Genomic DNA, 27,811 nt, shown 5'->3' on the forward strand with positions numbered 1-27,811 from the left:
TTCAGAAATACTTACATTTTTATTTGTTTTGGCAACAAAACTAGAGTAACAAACTTTATTTGGGTTCAAGTACAGTTTATACACACAAAAAGGACCTGTTGCCAGCACCACTGCTCTCGGTGACCACCAGTACAGGACCGGATTCTCAGTGCTTCATTGAGAAGGAAGATCGATGATGCACATGGTGCTTAGAAAGGATGAACAAAAGGCCTTAAAATGCAGTCTGGAGAACCTGAACGCCACAGTGAAGGGAGAGCTGCCACAGCAGCAGAGAGGTCTGCCAATGGCAGGGCACAGAGAAAGCGCGAGCTCCAAACTTACCTTTCTTCCTCCCATGGTAGGTTCTCAGAAACAGAAACTGGCCAGCACGTTTCATGCAGTGACATTAGCCTTGCTGCAGGATGGGACCAGCCAGATAAATGGCATTTATTGTAAAATATAGTATGGTGCAGTTTCAAAGACTTTCAAAACTACATCTTACTTTTAAAAAATGCAGCTGGTGGCTGAGGTGGCTACATGAAGAGACAGGAACAGCTGGTTAGTTCCAGAAAATTGGGGTGCCCTTCTGACCTGCACTTCAGGGCATTCAGCACCACATGGCAAGAGTTTTAAAAAAACAAAGATCTACTGGTCTCCTTGAAGAGACAAATGCAGCCTTGCAGAGGAATCTCCTAACCTCTGAGCATGGCTGGAATAGAAGGGGACCCCTTTTTCCAGAGCTGTCTGATCTTCCATTTTCCTCTCAATAAAGCAGCAGGCTAAATTTGTTATTGCCAAAAGAGTGACCCCATGAGAAGAATGCCACAGTGAGAACCTGGCGGTCTAGAAGAGAATGTCCAAGTCTAAGAAGAGTTGCATTCCTTCTCCCCTCCTTTACACTTGTCTCAAAGGCACCCTTGTAAAGGAACAAAACAAAGGGTTTATCTAAAGATAGGCTAAAGATACACAGAAACCTCTGAACTAGGGACATTAGAGAGTCAGTAACAGGGGAAAACGATGTGATGGAGACCAACAAATCGGGATTGACTCAGCCTCAGCTCTAGCGAACAAAACTCCTAATACAGCCTATCCCTGATGCTCAACAGCAAGAGCTGGGGGGCTCCTGGCACCAAGGAGGAAACATTCAGCATTTCCTACAAACAGATCCCTTTTTCCAGCTAATTTCTGTCCAAGGGTGATTCCAGGCTCTGCTCAAGTAAACGACCAGGTGAAGTTCCTTACTACAGTCATATAAACTCTTCTGCATGTAACATTCATCCCAGCTTCATTTGAGAGGGGCCAATAAATTACTATGTCCAGAAAGCTCCTTCAAGGGCTTTAGAACCGTATATTTGCCACATTGTTCTAGAATTCCCAGTCATCCACCTCTAGCTGTTCCAGACTGGATACCAGTCCAAAAATGCCACTGGGATCCTGTGGCCGCGTACCTTCAAAGTTGGTGATTGGCGTGACAGGGCGCAGTAGTTCAGGAAGTGCTTCGGATGCACGGCGTTTGATCTGGGGGCAGAGGGAGAGTTAGTTTGAGCTATTCTCACTTGGGGAGGTTTTATGGCATTAGTAACATTCGACCACACGTAGGACATCACAATATAGACTGAGCTAATAGGGGCAGCATAACATACCAGCAGGCCCGGGACGTCAGTCAGTCTAACCCAATCTTCTGTTGTCCAAGTTAGGAGTGCTGCAGGGTTGGGCACTGTGCCCTCTAAACTTGGAGATAAACCTCCTCAGTCTTATCTAGTGACACGTCCCTGCCAATTCAGAAACAGTGCTGGTGGCACTCTAGGAGAGGCTGGCAGAGTTTGGGGGAGGGCAAGATCTTTGGCACTGCTGCCAGAATACCCTGTCCTCCACTGACCCCAGGACTTAATGAAATCAAAAAAAGTCATTAGGAAAGTGGGGGTGGGGGGTAGAAGGGAAATCCAATGAGATTTCTTTTGAGTACAGATTATAACTGGAGTAAAAAGCTAAGAAGATTTTATGCAATAGTAGGCTGTCCCCAAACATACCCATGCAAGCCAAGCTCTTTGAAACTTGGTCCTTCCTGGCTATAGGCATTTAGCCAGAACCCCCAGTCTAAATGGTGCTTTCAGTGCTGAGCTATCCAGAGGTGAGGAGTCAACAGCAACATCTTCCCACCCCCGTCCTCAGAACTCTGCTCCCCACAGCTGAGGCGGCAGCAAGGGGGTTACCATGGGAAGGCCACTGCCCTCTACCAGAAGATTAAATGAACCACTTTACCTGCTTGAAAAAGGAATGATTCAGCAGGGTGCTTGCACTTGGCCTGTACAAAAGAGAATGAGAAGGGAATGAATCATCATACAGGAGACCTGAGTGTGATTAGCGTAAACGACACTGACTTTCTAACAGCTTTCCTGTGTCTTTACAAGCTTTTTACAAACACTCACCACCCTATGAGATATAGGTCAAGATGATTCTTATTTTACTGAGGGGGGAAACTGAGGCACAGACGGGGAAGCGACTTAACCAAGGTCACATAGCAAATGAGTGAAGGTGGGAACAGAATCCCGGTCTCCTGACTCAGGACTGGACCTCAGCCATGGGCTTCACCCTTTTATACACAGTAGTAGAAACTTTTATCCTCTAGGCATCCCCAGGGGGGACTGACAAAGGAAGGAGTTAAGCGCCTTTGCCATTAGAATCTGCTTCACAAGAGGCAAAGTTGTTGGCCAGAATGATCAGGTTATCCCCCAAAGATTTCTCAAAGTGCCATGCGATCTGTAGCTCCTTTCGTGAGACAGCAGCATGAATCATAGAAGATCAGGGTTGGAAGGGACCTCAGGAGGTCATTTAGTCCAACCCCCTGCTCAAAGCAGGACCAATCCCCAACTAAATCATCCCAGCCAGGCATCCCAGCATGATTGAAGATAGCGCAATCAATTAACTGAAAAGCCATGTGATGCAGTTATCACAGGGACAATCATTGCCCTGTATACTCCTCTCCCCTGGACAGTGAAAGAAGCTATACACAGGGACTCAGCAAAAACTTCTGCTAGCCAAATTATGAATAGCCTATTATAGGTACAGAGACGTTTGCCACAGAGTAAGATGACAATACATGGTCCTGGTGAACTAGAAAAGCAAATGCTGTTCTTGCTCTGTTCTCAGCATTTATTCACTGAAGTCTCAAGATGAGCTCTCCTGGCTGGAGAATGAAACTGCTTCTGGGACAATGAGGTCTAGTGAGAATGGGAGTTGCCAGTCCCGAGTTAGTTTCCCCAACATGCCACGGACTCGACGTGTGGCACTGGGCAAGACATTTAACCTCTCTGCCTCAGTTTCTCCACCTGTAAAATGAGGATAACACCTCCCAAGAAGCTTGTGAGGCTTAATAACTGAAATTCTTTGGGTTCTCGGATGCAAGGTCCTATCAAAATGCTACATATTCTTACGGCTTTCAGGCTATATATTTATAGCTATTCTGGACAGCTCTTTTGCCGTACATATGGGGCACCTCTTCACACAGCCATGCTTTTAATCAGAGATCACTGAACAAAACGCCAATACTGAGACTCAACTCAAAAGCCATGGTGAGAGATCGGGATTAAAACAATCTTTAAACCACACAGAGTCCACAGTTACAGTACCCAGGCCCCGAATGGTGTTTAGAGCAGATCTGTAACCAAGCATTCCCATTATGGCTGTACCGCAAGTCGGAATTACGCTGCAGGCACTGCTCCACGAAGTGATGGAAGTGGGGTGAGAAGGTCCGATGGTAAGGGTGCAGTGTTGACTCCCCATTGGCTGCCCTCACGTTGCTAACTGCCATCCCTTCACCAATCCCGGAGTTAGCACATGAGCGGGATGTTTTCATGGTCAGCTCCTCAGCCGGGATCGTGGTGGTGTCTAGCAGGCATGGAACAGTTCCGTTCAGCTTCTCCAACAGCATCTGAAATGGAATTGGATGAAACGACTCACATGCATGATACAGAGTAGACACATTTAAGAGAGCAGGCAGGACTCTCTACAACAAATGTATTTAAACTTCAGATACTCTATGCAACAATCTTCAGTTGTGTCCTGCAAGTGGTCCAGGGTCTGCATGTGTTGTATGTTCATTCAGCATTACTCTTGCTGCAGGACTTAGACACCAGTGTCCTTAGTTGCTATTCTAACATAGATTGTATTACGTAAACTCTATGGGCCAAATTCCCTTCTCACACAGGGCCCAATCGTGAACGTTCCAGAGCGCTCTCAACTTGTCAGCAATTCACAGTATCAGGCCTTTAACTGCTGCGTGATTGCATTAAGTCACAGCAGTTACACACACGTTACAGTGCAGCATTTGGCCCCTTGCAGCAGTCATATTTGATGACAAGTCTGTAGGTCTCCTAATCCAATTGGCAGGCAAAGTTCTTAATTCTTTGTTATAACCTGGAATGACGCCACATCCAGTTGGTCAGGGCAAGGGCTGAGGTGGCTGTAGGGAGATCAGGGCACCTCTACTTTCATATTAGCTTCCCCTGATTTTGGATAGTTGTTCTCCCGGAGCACCTGTTGGATCCTGGTTCCCTCAGCAGCATTTAGACCCCTTCATTCCTGCACCAAGGTTTCATGAAGTGGCTCAATGTGAAAGTTGATTTGGGTTAAAAAGCAGAAAGGGGAGAGTAGATCAGGTGGAAGCAGCATGCCCAGGCCCCCTTTACATAACAAACCTCCAATAACCCTACACTTATCTAGGAATGCACAGAACAATGCTTTCTGTTTGAGAGTGATGTTATAATCTGGACTGGACAGCAGAGCTCAGGAAGCATGAATGCTCTAACTTGGCACAGGTGACATGTAGCAACCCATGTACCACTGCTCTCAGTAACCTGTGTGCAGAAGGTTGTTATAAAATGTTAATCAAGTTCTGTACCTGGACTTTTCTAGCAGTAGGATGGTACATTAGAATCATAGAATATCAGGGTTAGAAGGGACCTCAGGAGGTCATCTAGTCCAACCCCCTGCTCAAAGCAGGACCAATCCCCAACTAAATCATCCCAGCCAGGGCTTTGTCAAGCCTGACCTTAAAAACTTCTAAGGAAGGAGATTCCACCACCTCCCTAGGTAACGCATTCCAGTGTTTCACCACCCTCCTAGTGAAAAAGTTTTTCCTAATATCCAACCTAAACCTCCCCCACTGCAACTTGAGACCATTACTCCTTGTTCTGTCATCTGCTACCACTGAGAACAGTCTAGAGCCATCCTCTTTGGAACCCCCTTTCAGGTAGTTGAAAGCAGCTATCAAATCCCCCCTCATTCTTCCCTTCTGCAGACTAAACAATCCCAGTTCCTTCAGCCTCTCCTCATAACTCATGTGTTCCAGTCCCCTAATCATTTTTGTTGCCCTCTGCTGGACTCTTTCCAATTTTTCCACATCCTTCTTGTAGTGTGGGGCCCAAAACTGGACACAGTACTCCAGATTAGGCCTCACCAATGTTGAATAGAGGGGAATGATCACGTCCCTCGATCTGCTGGCAATGGCCCTACTTATACATCCCAAAATGCCATTGGCCTTCTTGGCAACAATGGCACACTGTTGACTCATATCCAGCTTCTCGTCCACTGTAACCCCTAGGTCCTTTTCCGCAGAATTGCTGCCGAGCCATTTGGTCCCTAGTCTGTAGCGGTGCATGGGATTCTTCCGTCCTAAGTGCAGGACTCTGAACTTGTCCTTGTTGAACCTCATCAGATTTCTTTTGGCCCAATCCTCTAATTTGTCTAGGGCCCTCTGTATCCTATCCCTACCCTCCAGTGTATCTACATTTCTAATCTGTTTTTCAAGGTGTGCCCCAGAACCCTACTAGTGTTAAATGTTTCCCTGGGAGGGTGACACCAAGATGCTCCGGTCAATCTGCAAAGGAGGACTGACTTATTTTGAACTGAATGGACCTGCTCCTGCTCCCACTGAAATCAGCAAGAGATTTGATAGAGACCTCAATGGGAGCAGGGTCTTGATTGGTATTGGAGGAGACTAACTGTAATGATCTTCAATTCTCTGTCTACTGCACTGTTTGTAATATCAGATTCTCAGGTTTTATAGAAATCCACACAACATGCGGAGAGAGGTATCCCTTCGAGTTATGGATTTGATTAAGATTAACGGAATGGCTGTAGGAAGAAAGGCATCCCCAAGAGGGGAAAAAAGGGAAGGTTTTATTACACATTAAAAAACTCCAAAAGGTGTCAAGTCAATCAATAATAATCCTACAACAGAGGCCTTCAGAAGAAACTCCATATTTTGAAACATTTAAAAGAAGACTGGAGACAGAGCACTAGAAAATTTACTGTAGGGAACAATTCTGCGCTGGTGAGGAGATAACCTAATAGATCTTTTCCAATGCTAATTTCTATGTATGCCTTTATGTACCTCAGAGATGCAGCCTCTGGTAGCGTGGAAGTCAGCAGTAGTTTAACAGGTAAGAAAGGAAAGAAAAGAGGCGAGGGTTATTACCCTTACTTTTGTGCAAAGAGTGCCATTAGAGATCTTCCATGACCTCAAGAGCTCAGAATCTGTCACATCTCATTACAAACACAGCTGCCGCCAATAACTCGGTTCCTTGCATTTAAGTATTATTAACAGATACAGAACTCAATTTCCTAACTCCACAGCATGCAGTTATAAGGCTGGGGTGGAAGGAGCACCCAAGCAGCTTGTAAACCCTACCTGAGTAGCAGGCATATCCTTGAATGGGACGTGTCCATTTGCCAGTTCACAGGCCGTTATCCCCACACTGTAAATGTCGGATTTTGCATCATAACCCTGGAGATTCTAGAACCAAAGAGCGGGATGGAGAGAATTAGCTATAAAGTCAGTTATGTGTTATGCTTATCCTTGCGGGAATCTGATCAGGTACCTGAAGGGGAAGGACAAAAACCAAACAATTAAACCAAAGTGCCCTAGTACTTGTAGAGGTTTCACTACCAAGGCAACAAGGTTTGAGGTTGTTTGTTTTTAAAAGAAAATGCATCTGTGTTGGTGATCAGTTTCTTTGGAAGGAGACAGAAGGACTGTCCAGTGGTTAGGGCACTAGCCTGCAACTTGGGAGATCCACGTTTAGTTCCCTGCTCTTCCACTAACTTCATGTGTGAGCTGGGGCAAGTTACTTAATCTTTCCATGCTTTAGCTCCCCATCTGTAAAATGGGGATAATAGCACTGCCCTACCTCACAAGGAGTTTGCAAGGACAATTAGACTGTGAGGTGCTTGGGCACTTGGTAATGGGGGCCAGATAAACACCCAAGATACATTCTATTAGATACACAAAGAGAATGACCATTTAATGTAATCCGTAACACAGAAACTAGTATTTGGGGAGAGCTCCATGCAGTTCCCCTCCATTTCACACAACTATGCAGACTCCCCTCTGGAGCTTAGCCCCTGCACTGGTGCAAAACTCCATACCCGGCGCTCTAGTACGGACCTTTCTGAAGGCTTATTTTGCCCCCATTGAACACCCACGTCCCCCTCAGGCCGGGCTGATTACACAGCTGCTATTTTTAAACAAAAAAAAAAAAGAGTGAAGAGAATGAATGAAAACTCATCAGGAGGAAAAATGATGCTAAAAGCCTCTACGGGTTTAACTTAGCACAGCAGCTTTAAACAGTGAGCAGCTAGAAACCCACTTATCACTGAGCAGTGTCACAGAGAGCCATGGGAACAGACTGACAACATAAGGGAATGCGTATAACGAGATCAGAGACTAGCATTATTACACTCGTTAACATGCTACGGTGACAGCATGAGTGCAAGGCCTCAACGACAGACCTGGCATTCAAGATTCCACCCAGCTTTAAGAAGTCTGTTTTAGCTGCTCTCCTTCCACCCCAGGTGCCTATCTGTGGGCGAATAAACCGTCTTCCTCCCAGTTGCCATGGAGAGACCACTGAATACAATGTCCTAGGGCAGGGGTTCTCACCCTTTTTCCTTTTGAGGCCCCCCCAACGGCTATAAAAACTCCGTGGCCCATCCATGCCACAACAACTGGCTTTCTGCATATAAAATCCAGAGCCGGCATTAGGGGGTCGCAAGCAGGGCAATTGCCTAGAGCCCCATGCCACAGGGGCCCCCGCCAAGCTACGTTCGGCTTCAGCCTCGGGTGGCGAGACTCAGGACCCCAGACTTCAGCCCTATGTGGTGGGGCTTTGGCTTTTTTCCCTGGACCCCAGCGAGTCTAACACTAGCCCTGCTTGGCAGACACCCTGAAACCTGCTCACTGCCCCCCCCAGGGGGCCCCAGACCCCTGGTTGAGAACCACTGCCCTATAGAATGAAAAGATGCCTCTGGGTGCAACTCAGAAGGCTCACGTTCAGTGTTATGGGGGCAGTACGGCTAACGGGCTGCGCTTGCCACCAGGATATGAAATGTTAAGTTGACATGAATGGGTGTCTGGCATGAGGGTCCAGAGCAGTATGACCCACTCAGGACAATAGGCCAGTTTTGTCATTAAAATGCCAAAGACCCAATTCTCCTGCTTGTCGAATCAGAGTAGCTCCCATTGAAACCCATGGTGCGGGAGAATCAGGCTCCAAGGTCTGTGCTGCCTTTTCCAAGAACCATGATTTTGTTACACGATCAGATGCTCTCCTCAGGTTACAAAATTAGCCTGAAAATAGTTCCTTGCTTCTTGGCAAGAAATTCCAGCAACAGTGAAGGAGGGGGGGGTCTCTGTCCACAAAAGTAAGAAAGTCAACAATGAGGAAGAAGAGGAGAGTGACCCATAAAATGACAGTTCTATCCCATACCTGCTGTAAGACTTCAGGACTGAGCCATGGTAGGACCTTGATACTATACTTGGGGAAGTCGTGGACAACTCTGAGCCGCTGCCCGTGGTTGATCATGCTTAGGTTACTGCGCAGGCCTGAGAGGTACACCTTCCCATCCACAGAGATCAGGATGTGGCTGGCTTTCACACTCCTTAAAGCAAAGGGGATCAGAAGTAGGAGGTCAACACATGGTCAAGGATCATCTACCTTAGAAGGACTTTAAATTCCTTCCCAGCATCCATGTGAGAAGATTATTCTATAGGGATCCTGTACAGGATTTAAGGAAGGCATATTCTGAAGCCTAGGCACATTGAGCATCCAGTGAAAATATGTGACAGAGTGAGTACCAATAGCCTAGAATAATCAGGTTTTGAAACTTACGTCCAAGTATGTGTGGCAGCCATGTTAGTGTTTATCAGGAAAAACATAAATCTGATTAAGGGTCTGGAGGCACTGATTTAAGAGGAGAGATTAAAAGAGATAAATATCTGCTGCTTGGCCAAGTGATATTTGCATAAGCATAAATAAAGCCTCACCTCTTAAAAAAAATAAATGCAACTTTGTACCATTAATCTAAAAAAGCTAGGAGAGAGAACTAAAAGTGAAAGTACCTGGAAAGCACGAAACATGTAATTCACTGGATGAAGGAATAGGCTATCACCTCCCTAACATGACACTGGGACTGTACAACCAACAATGATGGAAGGATAGGAATAATGCAACCTGCTCATTCCCTTAGAGGTTGCGCTTGGATATTGTGTGATGTCATTACTACCACCATAAGATACAGATGGACCTGCTTCACTGAAGCCTCAACAAAGAGGTGTAAACTACATCAGAAAGACCCCTCTGCATGCCAGGGATACAGAAGAATATTCACCCAAGGGAGGGCAGACGGTTGCCTATCCACTGGAAGGGGCAGCTTTAATTCCAATCTGGGGCTCCATGGAAGTTAGTATATCCCTTGAGTATGCCCTCTTCCCAGCCCCTTCCAACTTCCCTGGCAAAAAGGAAGATGCAGCTGTTTTCTGCCGTCACAACCTCCCTCCTCTCATCTTCCCACCTTGGGGACCCCATGGAAGGATTTACTTCAGCAAAAACTTAACCTAGCCCTAAGTTACTACTACACTTTGCCTCAGGAACATTTTGCGATTTGCTCTTTTTAAAGTACTACTTCTGTGGTAATGAGAAGTCCAGGACCAAGGGCATGGACAATGAAGCTCTCTACAGCAGCAGCAGGGCAAGCTAGATGCAAGCCATATTCTTATTCCAAATCCCTTGAGATACCTAGTCCCAGCTGGATGAATATTGTTTGTAAGCATTTCCTACAGAAAGTAGGATAAGTGATTAAGAGAGTGATTTCCGTTTTACCTATGTACATAGCCCATATGGTGAATGTAGTCAAGAGCCTTCAGAACACCCTGGAGGATATAAGCAATAGCCAGTTCACTCATTCCATCCATGAAATGGGTACAGATTAAATCCTTTGCAGAACCTAAAGAGACAAAGAAACGTTTTTTGATGGAGCAGGAAAAACAGAGGACACTTCACCTAAATAAAGATGATTTAACAGAAGCTAAAGCAGCCTGGTCAGATAGCAGACATATTCTCCTCTCCACCTACCATAAGCCATGAAGGAGGTCACTACCCATAGCTCATTGTCAGCTATGAAGGTTGCTTTATATGGCACAATGTTGGGGTGGTTGAAGAGTTTGGACACATGAAGTTCACCCTAAAAGCAAAAGGATATTTCAAATCAATACAAAATAAATAAATACAAAACTCCATATATGGTACAGAGGGTCAGCGCTCTAGGAAGGTTAGACTGGACAAAAGGTAGCACTTTAAGGATTGTCTGCCAAAACACTGACTTGAACCTTCTCTTGACCTGAGAAGTTCCTGTCTCTCCTTTTGCAGATAAAATGGGAAGATATGACAGCTAAAATAATCTCTCACCAGAGTTAGATTTTCCTGGCATGAGGTCTGTGCATAGGCAACAGTTGCTTAGCACTGAATTCAGGAGCTCCTATGTCAGTGCAACATGTCTGGCAATCCCAACTTCCAGCAAAAAGGAATGGTCATACAGGGACATTTTACATAAATTCAAAGAACACACATACTAAACCCCCACCCCAAACAGCTGTTCTGACAATCTCTGCACAAGGGCTAGTTGGTGTTTACATCATGATGTGTCAATGTTAATACCTATTTGAATGAATTTGCTGGAGAAGGATAAACAAATTATGGCATCAGAGCGTCTGTGTTTGGAACTTGATACAGTATTTCCTTGCACTAATCTTATTTTGAAACTGAGGAGCTCATAGGATGCTATTACAGCAGTTTGGTATGGAAAGATCATTGGGTTCTTCCTCTTCAAGTGCATCCTTTAGAAGAGAAAGGATTAGATGCAAGTCTTGATTTTAACCAGAAGAACAATCCCCTTAGAACAGTGGTTCTCAGTCAGGGGTACACATACCCCAGGGGGAACGCAGAGGTCTTCCAGGGGGTACATCAACTCATCTAGATATTTGCCGAGTTTTATAACAGGCTACATAAAAAGCACTAGCGAAGTCAGTACGAACTAAAATTTCATACAGATAATGATCTGTTTATACTGCTCGATATACTATACACATATATATATTCTAATTGATTTATAATTCTATGGTAAAAATGAGAACATAAGCAATTTTTCAGTAACAGTGCGCTGTTACACTTTTGTGTTTTTATGTTTGATTTTGTAAGCAAGTAGTTTAAGTGAGGTGAAACTTGGGGGTATGCAAGACAAATCAGACTCCTGAAAGGGGTAGAATAGTCTGGAAAGGTTGAGAGCCACCGCCTTAGAATAACACTCAGCTTTCATAGCACCTTCCACCTCGGACCTCAAAGTACTTTACAAACATGAATCACCTCACAACATGCTCATGAGGTGGGCAAAGATCCCCATTTCACAGTTCAAAAACCAGGCACAGAGAAGTGACTTGCTCATGACCAGACAGCGGCTGAGCTGTTTCCAGAGAACCCAGAACACTAGAAACTCAGTCCAGTGCACTAATCCCTAGACACTCCACCATCAGCTTCAAAATAATTTTAGACGTATCAGCCAACTAACATTTACAAAACTATAACTCAGTCTGAAGGAGTATCTACTACCAGCACCGTATAATGGTTTATTTTTTAATTTGACCATTTCTTCATTAGGATAATTGGTCTTTGTGGGCCAGTAATGCAACTACTATGTTAAAGTTGTACAGCATCCAGATGCTTAGCAATGGGCACCTTAGAAAACATTAAATAACCTGAAGCTGAGATCCTAGGAGTCTTGTTCTTTCAATATACATGAAAGATGCTGTGCCCCATTCTAAAGATTGTAGCATCACCTGCAAGAATGTCACCATCTCATTGGTGCAAGCTTCCAAGTTAATCCTTCTGACTGTGACATACTCTCCTGATGGTTTATACCTGGCCAGGTTCACAGTCATCAGCTCCTCAAAGCCATGACCTGAAAAGAGAGAGTGAGATTAACCCCATAAGCGCAAATACAATTAACTATGTGTTGTGGGAGAGCTTCCATCAACACTTCCTCCTTAGCAATTACCCTCATTCCCTCTCTCACCTTAACTGTTGTTGATGGTCTTGTCTAATATAAAAATTTGCCTGTTCTACATCACCTTCCAATTTCAAGTACTCTACATACAAAACCAATTACTTAAAAATCTGCTGGGAGATAGGTCAGTAATATTCCTATTTTACAGATTTGCAAACTGAGGCCCAGAGAGATGCAGTGACCTGCCAAGAGCCATACAGGGAACAAATGGCAAAGCCAGGTATGAGACTCAAGAGTCCTAGCTGATACCCTTTTGCTTCAGCTCAAAACCACGCCTCCTCTCATCTAGTATTTATCTTTTACTTGGATTGTAAGAGCTTCAGGACAAGAAACCCACCTTAATTTACTTTTTAGACAGTAATTTTACTACTACTAAAACAAAACAAGAAAGAAAGGATATTTTGCATTTTACATTTCAGAAAACCACCAGACAAGAAAAATTCAGTACCTTACAAAGGAAGCATACATGGAGAATGAAAATTAGGTGTTTTTCTGGGAACATTACCTATTACGGTGAGCAACTCATAACAGCTGCTGTCTGGTAAAAAGCTGCTCATGGTGTCCCTTTTAGGGGAAGATGCTATCGACTCGGAGCTCGCATCATTGGTCTAGAAAAGCAAGATAAAAATCAGAAACGGATATTAATTACATCTAGTAGAGAGATCATCTGTTCCACATTATATTTTTGCACATGCTCATAATATCAGGACATATCTGAGTATAAAAGCTAGCTGTGTCTGCTGTAAATATCTTAATACAAACTGAAACCCAGGAGATGTCTGGATTTTCTGGAACGAGGTATCTGCTTTCTATGACATGTAACCAAACAACATAATTTACCATCTACTATAAACCAGATGGTCTTTTTTAAGACACATGACAGCACTACTCCACCCCTTTGCAACAGCCACCTTTCTCCCACTCTTTACAAACTTCTGCATCATAATCTGTTTGCTTGTGCAGCAGTGACAGACTGAAGACCTGTCTATGGTGGGTTTTTTTGCACTCTGGCAATAAGCTTTTCCTGGCTGAGGTTGCTACTTTTCAGCCACTTATCCATTCATGCTCTCTCTGTGGCAAAGGCTGACAAAGTTGAACTTGTTTTGCTGCAGGAAGAAGCGATGAACCAACTAAGAAAAGCCCAAGATGCATAGATCAGACACACATGGAAAGAAGCTCCAAATGGGAGCAAGAGTTTAGCTGCAGCAAAGAGCTAGTACAAATGAACACAGGAGCAGCACTCCCACGTCTGCCAGCCTGCTTGAGAGAGGCTGCATCTTTTCACTACAACTGAGAGAGCTCCCTGCTATATCCACATGCACAAGCTGAAAAGAGAAATGTTCTTCTCTGTTCATGCTGACTCATGCTTAAAACTGATTAAAAACAAGCTGTGCAATTCAATACACAGGCATTACAGTCCAAGTTGCATTACAGGAGCCTGTCACAAAAACTGACAGATGATTTGATATGCACAAAAAGAGACCGCAATCTCTGGCAGCGTTAGCAGCACAGTTGAATTCTAATTCTCCTTGGTGGGGGGTTTCAGAGGAGCAAGAAAAGTCTATACACAGTGTTCAGGCATGTTCCATTATTGCAGTGCATTTTGTCCTTCAGTTACGCTTATAGTTAGATGAGTGACACAGGGAGGCTCCAGATTTCTCTCTCTCCAACAGACAGACCAAATCTGTTCATTTTATGTCAACTTTTTTTTTTTTTTCATAGATATTTAGGCCAGAAGGGACCATCTAGTCTGACCTCCTGCACAATGCAGGCCACAGAATTTCACCCACCACTCCTAAAAAAGACCTCACACCTATATCTGTGCTATTGAAGTCCTCAAATTGTAGTTTGAAGACCTCAAGGAGCAGAGAATCCTCCAGCAAGTGACCCGTGCCCCATGCTACAGAGGAAGGCGAAAAACCTCCAGGGCCTTCCAATCTGCCCTGGAGGAAAATTCCTTCCCGACCCCAAATATGGCGATCAGCTAACTTTGAATTAGGTGAATTTTTCCTAATCTGCCAGAAACACTAACTCCACCTGGGAACTGGAAACCCAGGTCTGTTCTTTCTGTCTCAGATCACCAGCCATAAATATTCTACAATCAGACTTTCCTAACAATTTTGCTATTGATGCATGCAGCAGGGAAAAAAAACAAAAAACAAAACACAACTCACTTTCTCGTAGCTGCAATGGAAGTGGAAACACACACCTATCTCGGTCATTGAAGGAAGGAGGTATGATGCAATGACAAAGAGCTATTAAGTAACAAGAGGCTATTCTAACCATACCCACACTATGGCTTGGTCTACACTACAAAGTTCTGTCGGCATAACTATGTCAGCTAGGAGTGTGAAAAAAATCTCACACCCTAGTCAATACACCCGTGCCGGCAAAGCCCCTGGTGTAGATGCAATTACCTTGGCAGAAGCGTACTTTTGGTCGGCATAGTTAACGTCCTTTGGGGAAACGGTGCAGCTACCCTGGCAGAACTCCTTTGGCTGGTATATGCTGCATCTCCACTAGGGGGCTTTTGCAAGCATACTGTAGCTATTCTGACAAAAAAGTTCCATAATGTAGACAAGCCCTAACTGTTTCTCCAACTGGGGTCTGCGAACCCCTGGGGGCCTGCAAGAGTACTCCAGGGGGTCTGCAGGCCCCGCTGATCAACTCAACTCCTCCCCCACCCTCCCCGCACTGCCTGCACACCGGGAGCAGCTGTTCAGCGGGATGCAGGAGGTGCTGGGAGGGAGGAGCGGGGATGGAGCACGCTTGGGGGAGGGGGGCAGAATCATATCCAGGGCCGCCAGCCCACTGATCAATTCCTCCCCCTCTCTCCCAGTGCCTCCTGTACACCAGGGAACAGCTGTTCAGCGGAGTGCAGGAAGCGCTGGGAGGGAGGGGGAGGAGTGGGGATGGGGTGTGCTCCGGGGAGGGGACAGAAAGAGGTGGGGAAGAGGAGGGGCAGTGGTGGAGCAGGGGCGGGAAGAGGTGGGGTGGGGGTGGGGCCTGGGGCTCAACGGGGGCTTCAGGGTCCGCAAAAAATTTTAAATCAAAATGGGGGTCCTTGGGTTGCTAAAGTTAGAGAACTGCTGCTAAAATATATTCTGAACACTTTAGTTATAACTTATTTAAAACAAAACCTACTCCATCTCCTAATGATTGTTTTTAAAGCATTCTTGATGCAAATATTAAATACTTGCTTCTTTAAGCAACAGCTGATAAGTACACTACTGAGAAGTAAAGGGGTCCTAGAAGCATCCTGAATCCACTGGTTCTAAAGACAAAACCAAAGTTTTTTTCAACACCCTAACATTAACAGCTGACACCACTTATGCATTAGAAAATGGAGTTCTCTTTAAAATGTTATGCATGAATTTGGCAAATGATTTTAATGTTATGAAACTGGATACATAAGCTTCCTAACTCCATCCACATACCTTAGTTCTAACCCGCAATGCCCTCTGTTATTCCAGTCCTGGCCTCACTTCCCACAGAGCTACAAGGCCACCTCATTACTGAGTGCCGCATTCTCTAATATTACAGTTCTAGGCTCTGTTAATGCACCTCCATCCCGAGCCAAAGCTCCATCACCTATTCCAGTTCTGGAGACTCCGGCTCACAATTCTATTAAATCTGCAGTGCTCGTGTTCCAGTTGTAGGGCTCTCTTAAGCAGATAGCTAGAACCTGTGGCAAACTGACTGAAGCTTTGGCAAGATGGATAAGTGTCCACTAGGAATTAGGTTTAGACCAAACTTATCTTCATTTGTGGCTTAACGCAGTTTTAGACTCGAGTCTGAAGAAGTCTTAAGAAAATCCGATTTGGCACAAAAACTTGGCTGGGACAAACTAGAGACTAACTGACAGCTTCTGAAACAATTATGCTGGCTAGAAAGGCAGAATCCCTAGAAAGTTGCAGGCAACACCACAGCTTTTGGAAAACTTCAACATTCTTTGATGATTATGTTAGTTACATGAACATATGATCCCAATTTTTCTACCACAATTAAAGCACTGGGAGTCAAGGAAACCAGCAGTTTACTCTTAAGCGGGAAGAGACAGTTTAGCAAAGGGTAAAAGTTTGCCAGAAGTCTCCAAGGGCATTGAAGAGAAATGAAAAAGAACGCATCTACTGTGCACTCACTCATCTGTGTTTTGGCCACATGGCAAGGCAGTACATTTATATGTAAATACACTCTTACTAGAGAAATGCTAAGGGCTCCAATTCTAATTTTAGGAACATGGGTGAATAGGCTGTAGCTTGTAAAACCTACTGCAATGCATTCACAAGATGTAGGCTGATTGTATAGATTATATACCCTGTGTGAGATCAGACACTGGGCCACTAGGTCTATATGAGATTATACTTCCAGCTGCTGATAAACTAATGGTCAAGAGGGGAAGCTACAGAACGGGCAATTTCACACCTGCCATTCGAACAGGAAAAACAAATTGGGACTAAAACGTTTCAAAGGTTAAAGTCGTGTTTCAACCAAACCAGAACCAAACAGATTTGACACTTCAAATTAGAGTAAAGAGATCAGTGGTGGAAGTTGACTTGATATCAGGAATCAGATGAAGGAAAAAAAAAAAAAGAAAAAAAAAAAGGATGGTAGTACAGTATTCAAGCTCTGCTCATAATTCCAGAATGGCTGGTTGTTTCTGTTAAGATGATTGACAGTGAACCAGTAGACAACAATGGCATTATTGGATATCAGAGTCAACACTCTGTTTGAGGGGAAGGGGAGAGTATAAACCTCAGAGACCTATCGTTTCAGTCAGCCTACATACTCAAGACAACATTGTATCAAAGGTCTGGAAGCTTAGTTTAAAATTAAAAAAAGCTGAAATACTGAAGAAACTAATGGCACCACCAAATACTAGCTCGATCCAACACCTGCTTGGAACTCAAAACCTTATATCAATGAACAGCCCAAGAGTGACCGTCACTAATAGAAACTGAGGAATCTGAGTTGTTCAAATTATCTGCACATTTTAAAATGTAACCTAACTAGAGTTATCAAAATACAAATTATTATTTGGGGCATGTAACCCTTAGATCATTTTAACCTTGAAAAATTAAAAAAGTATTCTTAAAATCTCTTATCCTCAGTGTCTAGGGCAATCAGTGCTGAATTAATGCATCAAAATGATGGAAGATTTCCCCTGTGTCAGGAATTGTAGATGGGAAAGATCCAACAGGTTATTGAGTCCACTATCCTTGGACACTGAAAGTTTGTTTCCTACCATAAATTAGCCTCAGTTCAGATGAAGCATCCAGTTTTCTATAAACTCTACTTTTCTCCTGAATGGAACTGGGAGTCAAGACCCCTGGGTTCTAATCCAAGCTCTGTAATACAGACACACTATACCTCCCTTTTCCCATCTGTAAAATGGGGATAATGCCTACCCCAATGAGAGAGAGGACAAGGTTTAATTTTTGTAATAACCTCAGTGAAAGGCACTATATTATTTCAGCTCATGCAACTGAAGCACAAAGAGGTAAAAGCTAATCTCTGGCTCAGCCATGATTGGAATCTAGAATCCCAACAGTTCCAAATCTTTTGCTCTACCCACTATGTCACACAACATTATCATTTGGCTATGAATTGAAGGCTGCTACCCATTCTTATTTCTAGATTTCCATTAAATATTCCTACCAATTCTGACTTTCACAGTTAATGCCCAGATCATTACATTTTCCATCATCTCCACCCACCCCTGTCAATGGCAGGACTGACAGGAAAGAAACAGAGGCACATGGGGTCCTGTGAAGCAGAAAGGCACCACCAAGAAAACGAAAATTATTCTGCAGCAATGACAGCTGCTCTGAAACTGTGCATTATGTAGGTGGTATGCTTTAATACAATGCACTCCAAATTTAGCAGAAGCCAACACATGCAAAAAAATGAAATAAATCTAACATGTTATTTTTTAACTATGGTGCAGGCTGTTTCAACCAAAATAGAACATATCATCTGCTCCCCTTTAGCAATAATTCAGTACATTAGAGACCTTGATTCACCTCTCTGCAGATAAACATTGAGTTTGAAAACTCTACAACTAACCACATTATGCAGAAGGGGCTCTACTCAAAAGTTAAACACTGTATGAGATTAAAAAAAAAATTTAAAAAGAAGTTAAACTGAAATGTTATTTATGAAATATTGCAAAAAAGCTCCTCGAGAGTTTCACACAGGATAACTTTTGGTGTACAGTTAAAAATCACGAAAGCTGTAAAATGAAGAAACGTGGGATTAGCTGCATGAAGTATGACATTCACTAAGGGCTAACATTTCAGGCCTTTTGGTTAGGTTTTAGATTGGACGTATGTTTAAGGAAATTAGTTTTTGAAAGATAATTGTACTGTCAATGCCATTAGGAAACCAGAGCTATGCAATGCCAGCAGTGATTTGCATTTGCCGAATCTAACTCCGGTGGATTATATTTTGGATTCAATGCCTGGTGGAAGATGGGAAGTAAAAAAACAAAACAAAACCACCTAAGTTTCTCTTGCTCACTTTTGACTCAAACTACAAAAATTTCCTTTCCCCGATTAACTAACTAACTATTGCCTTGTTTCTACAACTATCTAGGGGAATAAGATTTGTTTTAAATGAAAGAAAGTCAGCATCAACACCGCAAAGATGTCTAAAGGCCCAGAACAGCCTCCCATTTCGGCTATGTCTACACTGTACACCACTGGTACTTTAATCGGAACCATGAATATGACTCAGATTACAGGTAAAGATTCAAACTGTCCCGTTTTGGACTATACTATGCATTTTTAGATGGCCATTTCATAGCTCTGTAGGGAATTAGTCCTCAAGCAGAAAAGATTTCTCTAAGCAGATAGCAGCACCTGTTGAAGGCTTAAGACTGTTCCTGTGAGCTCTGAAGGAAGTCAAACAGCTATGCCAATGGGTTTTCAGCAGAAGGTGAAGTCCCATTTGAAACTGAAGATTATCTAATTCTCAGTTTGATGCTGGGGTCTCTTTTGCAGATGTGGCATAGGGAAGAGAAAGGAAATCAAATTATTAAAAAAACTGGGCACTGGTTTTGAATGCCTAACCTGAGACAATTTGGGCCCTGTTTTCAGAACCACTTTTGAAAACGTGAGCGTAAGGAATTAAATCTCAGATTTACAGCTAAAACGTCACATGCAACAGCTTCAAAACCACACACCAAAATCTCTTTTCCAGGGTGAAACTTGTTTTCACACATGTAAAGCTAAATATACAGATGAAGTATAAATAAGGTAGAAAGAAAATCAAACTTCCACAAGGAATAATCTCCATGCAATGGACCACAGCACCACAGCCTGCAAAAATCACTTACTTTTCTCCGAGAGTCACCCGGAGGCTGCTCTGGAGTAAAGAAATTAATTGTTCACCATGTTTTCTTCAACAAATACCCATTCAAAACATAGTTTGAATATATATATTTATGAAAATAAATAAATTAAATACCCTCAAAGCATAGTTTAGGTACTGGATAGGTGTAAGGATATATTCCCAGGCAAAATCTTTAACTTACAATTAACATCATAACAGTAAGTAACAGACATTAGAAAACATATCAAGAAACCCAATTCTAAAAGTTACACAGATTCAATTAGCCTTAGGTTAGGGAGATTTGTTTTGTTTTTAGATTGTGAACTTAAACTCATTGTTTAAAAAGAAATAGATTAATACATCTGATGAATTTAAATATTTGGGATAAGCTATTTTGGAAGTTTAATGAGGAATGCAACCTGTGTAGAAAGTGGCAGTTAAATTCTACATAATTCCAAATTTCCCGAGGTAACAAAAATCCACATTTCGACAAGGACACTTATAACAAGATTTCTGTGTAACTAGGGGCTTAGATAAAATGGTCCAAATTTAGCCGTGGTATAAGCAAGTACAATTCACACTGAAATCAAATGAAACAGTGCTCTTAATATTGGGATGAATTTTAGTTTAACAGCTTCATTTCAGGGCAAAGTTTCTAATCAGATTAGTACATTAAAACATGACAGATATTTTTTAAATGTATTTTCTTCCTAGAAGTGCAGTTAAGTCAGAAAAGCCACTGCAAAAAACCACCATCCACATCAGGAGCAAAAAGATACTAGCTACAGCTAGGTTTGAAAAAAAGATTCTGGTAGACCCATCCTTAAACACGTCTGAAAACTGTTTTCAGTGACTGGTTTTAGGCAGGGATTAATTTTAAAAAACAGTGCTAGCCAAAACCATGCATAGCTTCCAAACATGGTAATAAGAAAAGGAGTACTTGTGGCACCTTAGAGACTAAGTTTGTAACCATGGTGAGAATAGACATAGTGTAAAAAAGGTTTGCTAGAAACCCCATCTGAAATGGTTTCAGAGTAGCAGCCGTGTTAGTCTGTATCTGCAAAAAGAAAAGGAGTACTTGTGGCATCTGAGAGACTAACAAATTTATTTGAGCATAAGCTTTCGTGAGGATAGTTCACGAAAGCTTATGCTCAAATAAATTTGTTAGTCTCTCAGGTGCCACAAGTACTCCTTTTCTTTAATCTGAAATGAGGTTCAACATAACTACAAAACTCAATGTGGAAAGGCAAATCTGCAAAATTTACAAGTCAAATGGAAGATTTTGCTAACTACTAATTCCACCTGGGATCTAATCCTCTAGCTAGCTTCCTTTACATCGTCTGTCACAAAGATTCTGCCATCAGAATTTAGCTGACAATTTTGCAAATGATGAAAGTAGCAGATTAAAATCCAGTTTACACTGTTGTCTCAACCCTGGAAAGCTAAAGTGTTACTGTTTTAAAACTTTTTTTTTGCCAGTGAAGTCAGCAGGCCCAATTCAAAGATACTCAAGGAGCAGATCTATTGTATAAGGTAGCACCATATTTACATAGTTACTTTACTGACCACAGTTACACTTAAAGGCTTCTCTTCTATCAGCTTTAATACTTTATTTTAACTAGACTCAGCAACAAAACATTTGGAAAATTTTCAATTTCTGTAATTATCTTTTTCTAGTTCAAAATCTATTTAACAGAGGGAAAAAATGGTTATTCAGGAAAGACCAGACTGCACTAATTTACTGCATTACAAGGTTCTGAAGTTTGTACTACTACTGACTTTAAAATGAACTGCTGTACAAAATCTAAGTTTTTTCTTCTAAGTTTACTTTTGTTGGCCAATTTGAAGACAGTGCTACAAACCGATTTCTTCATTCATGTAGCACATTTACTTATACCACACTGATGGGTGCTTTCAAGTTTAAAGTAAAAGATTTCTACTGAAGCGTCTAAAGAATGGAGTACTTACCTCCAAACAGTTCAAATTCTCTCAAGCCTTCTACAATGAACTTTTCGGACACCCACCGCTAGAGAAGAAAGTCCAAAGCCAATTAGTTATTTCCTCTAGACATATTCCACAGCTCATCCATTTTTATTTTATGTCAACCAAAACAGAATCATATAGATCACTCCGACCATTCTAACATGTGTCTCCTTTGCAATGAGGGGAAATGAGCTAAAATTCATTCAGCAGCTGTAAATATTAATATTTAAACAGTAACAGACAACTGATAAACTGTTATTCTTTCATGTTCTGGAAGAAACTAAGTCAAACAATGTTTAAAACTCAGAGCACCATAAAGGCTGCTAGTGACATGATCTCTATCCACTCAGTTCAATTTTCGATTCGCATCAAGATAGATTAGATATTAGAAATAAACTAAAATCCTGGGGGCACGGACTATGTCATCATAAGCTTGTATAGTACTGAGTACACTGTTAACGCTCAGTAAATATTAGTCATTTTACTACTCATTTATGGCAAAAATCTTGGTCGGCTTGCTGAAGCAATCAACAAGTTTACTTACATTTATGTTAAACTACCTCTATTTGAAGCAGGCTGGTATGAAAAAGAGTCCACATTCAATTGAAAAGTAAGCAGGATTTCATTGTATCAGTATTTAGCACAATGTGAATGATGTTAAAATTTCAAAAGGGTCGTTTTTACACCATTCACAGTGATCACGTCAGAGATTCTCTTCTGTCACACACACACACACTTTGCTGCTGACTTATGAACCTTAAGGGACACCAGGTTTCCAATCATAAATAAATACATTTCCTTAACTGCGTTACTGTTGCTTTATATTAAAAAGCCTTTTTAAAGTGTATTGTCATCCTCTGCACATTTCATTCTCAACAATGTATCTTCACTACTTAGTTTACTTCCTGTTTAAGTGCTATACACAACAGCTTTGTTATGGAATTCCAGCATTTAAAAGGAAACATTAAAAAAAAAAAAAAGGACTTCATTTTAAGTTTAAAAGACACTTTAATATATACAAAATATAAATTAAAAGACACTGTCAATTTAGTTAAGTTTCAAGACATTTCCTCCATCCCTCTTTCAAAGGTACCATCAACTCAGTTAAGTTTCAGCATTTGTTTTTTTTGCAATTTCTGTACATTATAAAACAATAAGTGATAAAATCATTTTGTATAATACATAAACAGAAAAAAGATGTATTCAACAATTAGCACTATCTAAAGAGAATGAACACTGAGAAAAATGCACATAATAAGCATTTGGCAACACATCTAGCTCACAGATACATACCTTTTAAAAGTAACTCTCTCTCTCATAAATCAAAATAATTGTATTTAATTAAAAATCTAGTTCTCCAGCAACAAGATAGAGTATGGTCCCAATCCTGCAACAAGAACTGTGCAGGCAGGCCCCTTTGGAGCTCCAAGGAAGTCAATGGGATGGGCTCCACCCCACACAAACTGTTGCAGAATCAGAGCTTATCTCCGTGTGTATGGAAAGATTTACAAAATCAGTTGCTTTTTGGAATAACGCTAGAAGCTAACACTCACCCTAATTCGTTCTGGGTTACTTACAAGAAAAGACATGGAATCCAGATTTGTAATGCTACTCCAAGTTCGTGAAATTAAAAATATCCTGAAAATGAGAGCAAGACAATTGTTTTAAGAAGGCAAAGCAAATGAGTTGTCTCCACAATAAGCCTTTCCCGCAAATGAGTTACTGCTCTTGTTCCATTCTATACAGCATGTCTCCAGTTGCACACATCAAAACCTAGGTCGCTCTGCTGACTGTTGAAAGATTAGAGCACAAAGGTTTTGTATAAATTAACTTTAAGAAGCTCCGCCACAGTGACAGCAAGTTTTGCAAGGTGAATTTTCCCAAACAGGTTCAGAAATACCTGAACAAACCATTTAAAAAAATCTGTAGAAAAGATATTTCACAGAGGTGGATATGCAGTACAATATTTGGTGGACTACACGTTCCACAGGGCAAGGACCCTTACCCTACAGCAGTACTACAGCTGTACAAACAGCAGATTACTGTTCTCTGGCGATTCAAAAAAATAGGGAAAAATCATTTCTGGCCAAACAAAACAGTTAGTTTTGATTTGAAGCTTTTAAATTAAAAAAAAAATAAAACTAGAGGAAATTTCTAAAAGGAAAGTCATTTTAAATAAAAAGCCAAAACATTTCATTTAAAAAATGTCAAAACAAAACATTCTGATTTTGAGGTGTTCTTTTTTTAAAGGCTTCCCACCCACCACCACTGAAACAAGTAAGTGAAATCCACATAAATTTGCAAAATGTTTCTATGTAACCTGCATTTTTCACCAGTTTTGTTCAAATACTTCATCCAGTTCTAGCTGTACAGAACCTCACATAATGGGGCCCCAATGCTGTTTAGTATGTCTAGGTCCTACCATAATACAAATGTTTAATAATTTCCCAGAGAGAATAGCAACAGAAAGGTACACAGCATGTTACACAACTGTTAAGCAAGTAGCTGGGAATAGGAATATCTGAGTCCTAATTCTTCTGATTGAGTCCTAATTCTGCTACTGATTTGGTGCATGACCTTGGGCAACTCACTCACTTGCCCTGCTCCTCAGTTTTCCCATCAGTAAAATGGGGATAAAAACACTCACCCCCCTTTGTAAGGCCCCTCAGATTAAAGATGCTGTATAAGTATCATTATCTTGCAGGGGATACACAAAGGAAGCTTTATAAAAATAGAACTGCTGCAGTGTCTGAGCGTCCAGAATACAGCATATATCGTCCCTACTGACAGTTACAAGAAAAAAGTCTGGCCACTCCCCAGTGGACAAACCACACAAACTTACTTAATCATAACATCGACTGCTCCAGGGGGAAAAAAAAACGAAGTGAAATCCTTAAACATGACATCCATCACAATCTCTTCACCATCGAGAGGATAGCTATACACTCTCTGAAATCCATTTCATCCTCATCCATAACACCTTTACATTAACACTTTGGCGAAACCATGGGAACAGCCATGGGTACTAGGATGGCTCTCCACATGGCTCTCCTGGGCCACGTTGAGGAAGAATTTCTGGAAAAATTCACTGCAAAACTAATGCTATATCTAATATACATTGATGATATTTCATCCTCTGGACAGATGGCCTAAACTCCCTCATAGATTTCTACCACCACTTCAACAACCAACACCCAACCACCAGACTCTCTCTAGAACATGCCAGCATCAACTTTCTGAACACCATGATCAGCTTCAACAATGGAAACCTACAGAAAACTATATACAAGACTCCCACAGATCACCACACTTACCTCCACAGATTCAGTTATCATCCCAGACACAACAAGAAATTTGTTATCTACAGCCAGGCACCCAGATACCATAGAATATGCACCAAAGTCCAGAATATATATCTTAACACAGTGGTTCTCACCCAGTGGTCCGGGGCCCCCTGTGGAGCCATGAGCAGGTTTCAGAGGGTCCACCAAGGAGGGCCTGCATTAGACTTGCGGGGTCTCAAGGCAGAAAGCCGAAACCCACCAAAAGGGGCTGAAGCCTGGGGCTTCAAGCCCTGCCACCCAGGGCTGAAGCCAAAGCCTGAGCAACTTAGCTTTGTGGAGCTCCCTGTGTCATGGGGCTCTTGGAAACTGCCCTTCTTGCTACCTCCTAACACTGGCCCTGGCTTTTAGATGCAGAAAAACAGTTGTTGTGGCACAGGTGGGCCATGGAGGTTTTTTTGGCATGTTTGGGGGGGGGGGGTGTCCCTGAAAGAAAAAGGTTGAGAATCCTTGCCTTAACACACTTAAAACAGCCCTCACTAAACAAGGACACTCCACCAGAGAAGCAGATGACATCATGGAATGGGCCGTCCAAATACCAGGGAGAACCTGCTTCTAACTCGGGGGAAAAAAAAACCCTCCACTGATCACACACTCCTAGCTGTCACCTACCACCCCATGCGAGATACAGGGTATCATCAAATAACTACAATGCATACTTGATGGAGGCCACATCCTGCATGAAATCTTTCCCAAACCCCCTCTTCTGGCCTTCAAACAACCCCCCAATCTTGCTAAGCTCACCCATCAGAAGCAAGCTCCTCACAGACCAGAACACACCAACTAAAAACAGCACCAGACCCTGCCAGAACATATGCAAAACCTACAGACATATCTTCACTGCTATGATGATCAACCCCCCTGCCAAAACACACCTTTCAGGACCCATGAGTCCCACACGTTGTGATAGGCCTGTGTTGTATACCTTACCCAATGCATCAAATGCCCCATCAGCAACGTGGGTGAAAAGAGACTTTGCTCTCACATGAACTCACACAGAAAAATGATAAAAGACAATAACACCCCATCACCCACAGGCAAACACTTTTCACAAAGTGATCATGCGATATCAGCTCTCTCAGTCCTCATCCTTTAAGGAAACCCGCACAACAACTTCACAAGATGAGCCTGGGAACTTAAATTCATAACTCTGCTGGACACTTAAAAACCCTGGACAGACCAGAAACATTGGTGTTATGGCCCATTACAACAATTTGTAACACGCTGTGCTGCCTACTAACCCTCCTCTGTCCTATAACTGCAAAGATGTTAATTACCCACTTCACTTTAAGTAGTCTCCTACACCACCTGTGAATCTCCTATGCTTCGCAACCTGTCCCACCTTATATTTAGCTTAGGGCTTGACTACACTGGCACTTTACAGTGCTGCAACTTTCTCGCTCAGGGGTGTGAAAAAACACCCCCCTGAGCGCTACATGTTTCAGGGCTGTAAAGTGGCAGTGTAGACAGCGCTCCCAACGCTGGTAGCTGCAACTACACAAGCCACGCTGAAGAGCTGCCGCGGCAGCGCTTTAACATTGCTAGTGAAGACATGCCCTTAGACATTGTGGCTACCTTTTCCAGACCTAAACAAGAGCTCTATGAGGCGCAAAAGCTTGTCCCTTCCACCAACAGAAGTTGGTCCAATATAAGAGATTACCTCACTTGCCTTGACTCTCTAGAATAAAAGGGGACAGGCAGAAGCTTCCCTCAATCAAAAAGAGCAAGATGGAGTGAGAGGCCCATGACAGCAGTGGCTCACACTGTCCAACCCTGCAAAAGCAAGCTGGGCTCCAAGCAGGGGTAGGAGCCCAGGGGGACAGCACTGAGCGGGATGCACCATGCGCTCTGGGGAAGGGGCAGCGGTGGGCAGGAGAGGTATAGGGGGCAGGGGGCACCCAGTGCACGGGAGAAGGGACAGTTGTGGGCAGGGAAAGAACAGGGGGAAGGTGCACACAACAAGCTGCGGGGAGAGAGGCAGGGGCAGCTATGGGCAGGGAAAGGGCAGAGGGCACCCAGTACACGGGGGAGGGGTAGAGACAAGGGGTGAGGGGGCACCCAGCACGCTGAGGAGGAGAAAGGAAAGGGGCAGGGAAAGGACAGGGAGGCACACAACCGGGGGGGGGGGCGGAAGGGGCGGGGACAAGGGGGCGCACAACGGGGGGGCGGGGCACCCAGCACGCTGAGGGGGGAGGGGCGGGGACAGGGGGCGGGGACAGGACAGGGAGGCACACAACCGGGGGGGGTGGGGCGGGGACAAGGGGCGCACAATGTGGGGGCGGGGCACCCAGCGGGCTGAGGGGCGGGGACAAGGGGGCGCACAACGGGGGGGCGGGGCACCCAGCACGCTGAGGGGGGAGGGGCGAGGACAAGGGGGCGGGGACAGGACAGGGAGGCACACAACCAGGGGGGGAGGGGCGGGGACAAGGGGGCGGGGACAGGACAGGGAGGCACACAACCGGGGGGGGTGGGGCGGGGACAAGGGGCGCACAATGTGGGGGCGGGGCACCCAGCGGGCTGAGGGGCGGGGACAAGGGGGCGCACAATGTGGGGGCGGGCACCCAGCGGGCTGAGCAGGGACAAGGGGGTCGGAGATGAAGCGGCGGCGGCGGCGGCGGCGGCGGGGGGGGCGGGCTGTACGGAGACCCCCCCCCCCCGCCCCACTCACTCTCTCCTCCGGCTCCAGGCGCCGCTGCCGCTTCCCCGAATCCCCGGTTACCTGGCGAAGGGGAGACGCTGGGTGCGTGACGCGATGACGTCACCGCGCTGCTGCGTGGCCT

The 27,811-nt window shown here is 43.5% G+C and overlaps 1 protein-coding gene across 14 annotated transcripts; it reads right to left on the bottom strand.

Annotated features, from left to right (window-relative positions):
- Nucleotides 1–27,809, bottom strand: STRADA (STE20 related adaptor alpha). 14 transcript variants are annotated; one of them, XM_048830265.2, is made up of 13 exons: nt 27,751–27,809; nt 23,268–23,328; nt 21,676–21,733; nt 19,712–19,740; nt 12,881–12,983; nt 12,149–12,270; nt 10,392–10,500; nt 10,140–10,263; nt 8,748–8,919; nt 6,671–6,775; nt 3,609–3,910; nt 2,242–2,284; nt 1–1,497 (listed from the first exon to the last, which is right to left on the bottom strand). In XM_048830265.2, the coding sequence occupies exons 2-13, from the start codon at nt 23,277–23,279 to the stop codon at nt 1,345–1,347; spliced, it is 1,332 nt and encodes a 443-aa protein (XP_048686222.1). In that variant the 5' UTR covers nt 23,280–23,328; nt 27,751–27,809; the 3' UTR covers nt 1–1,344. The 14 variants fall into 14 exon arrangements, with proteins under 14 accessions (XP_048686222.1, XP_048686219.1, XP_048686214.1 ...); XM_048830262.2 differs by having other exon boundaries at nt 27,700–27,807; XM_048830257.2 differs by having other exon boundaries at nt 23,244–23,328; nt 27,700–27,807.
- Between the last annotated feature and the right edge of the window lie 2 nt (nt 27,810–27,811).

The sequence above is a fragment of the Caretta caretta genome, chromosome 27 (assembly GCF_965140235.1).
Source record: "Caretta caretta isolate rCarCar2 chromosome 27, rCarCar1.hap1, whole genome shotgun sequence".
Lineage (NCBI taxonomy): Eukaryota > Metazoa > Chordata > Testudines > Cheloniidae > Caretta > Caretta caretta.

What these genes read in the sequence shown, in the direction of transcription:
- STRADA (XM_048830257.2), bottom strand. Translation starts at nt 23,279, where the DNA reads ATGTCTTTTCTTGTAAGTAACCCAGAACGAATTAGG. An exon ending in CATATGGGCTATGTACATAG is followed by an intron (nt 8,920 to 10,139) that starts GTAAAACGGAAA and finishes CTTTGCTTTAAG; the next exon opens with GAGTGTGAAAGCCAGCCACA. An exon ending in AAACACCATTCGGGGCCTGG is followed by an intron (nt 2,285 to 3,608) that starts GTACTGTAACTG and finishes TCTTTTGTACAG; the next exon opens with GCCAAGTGCAAGCACCCTGC.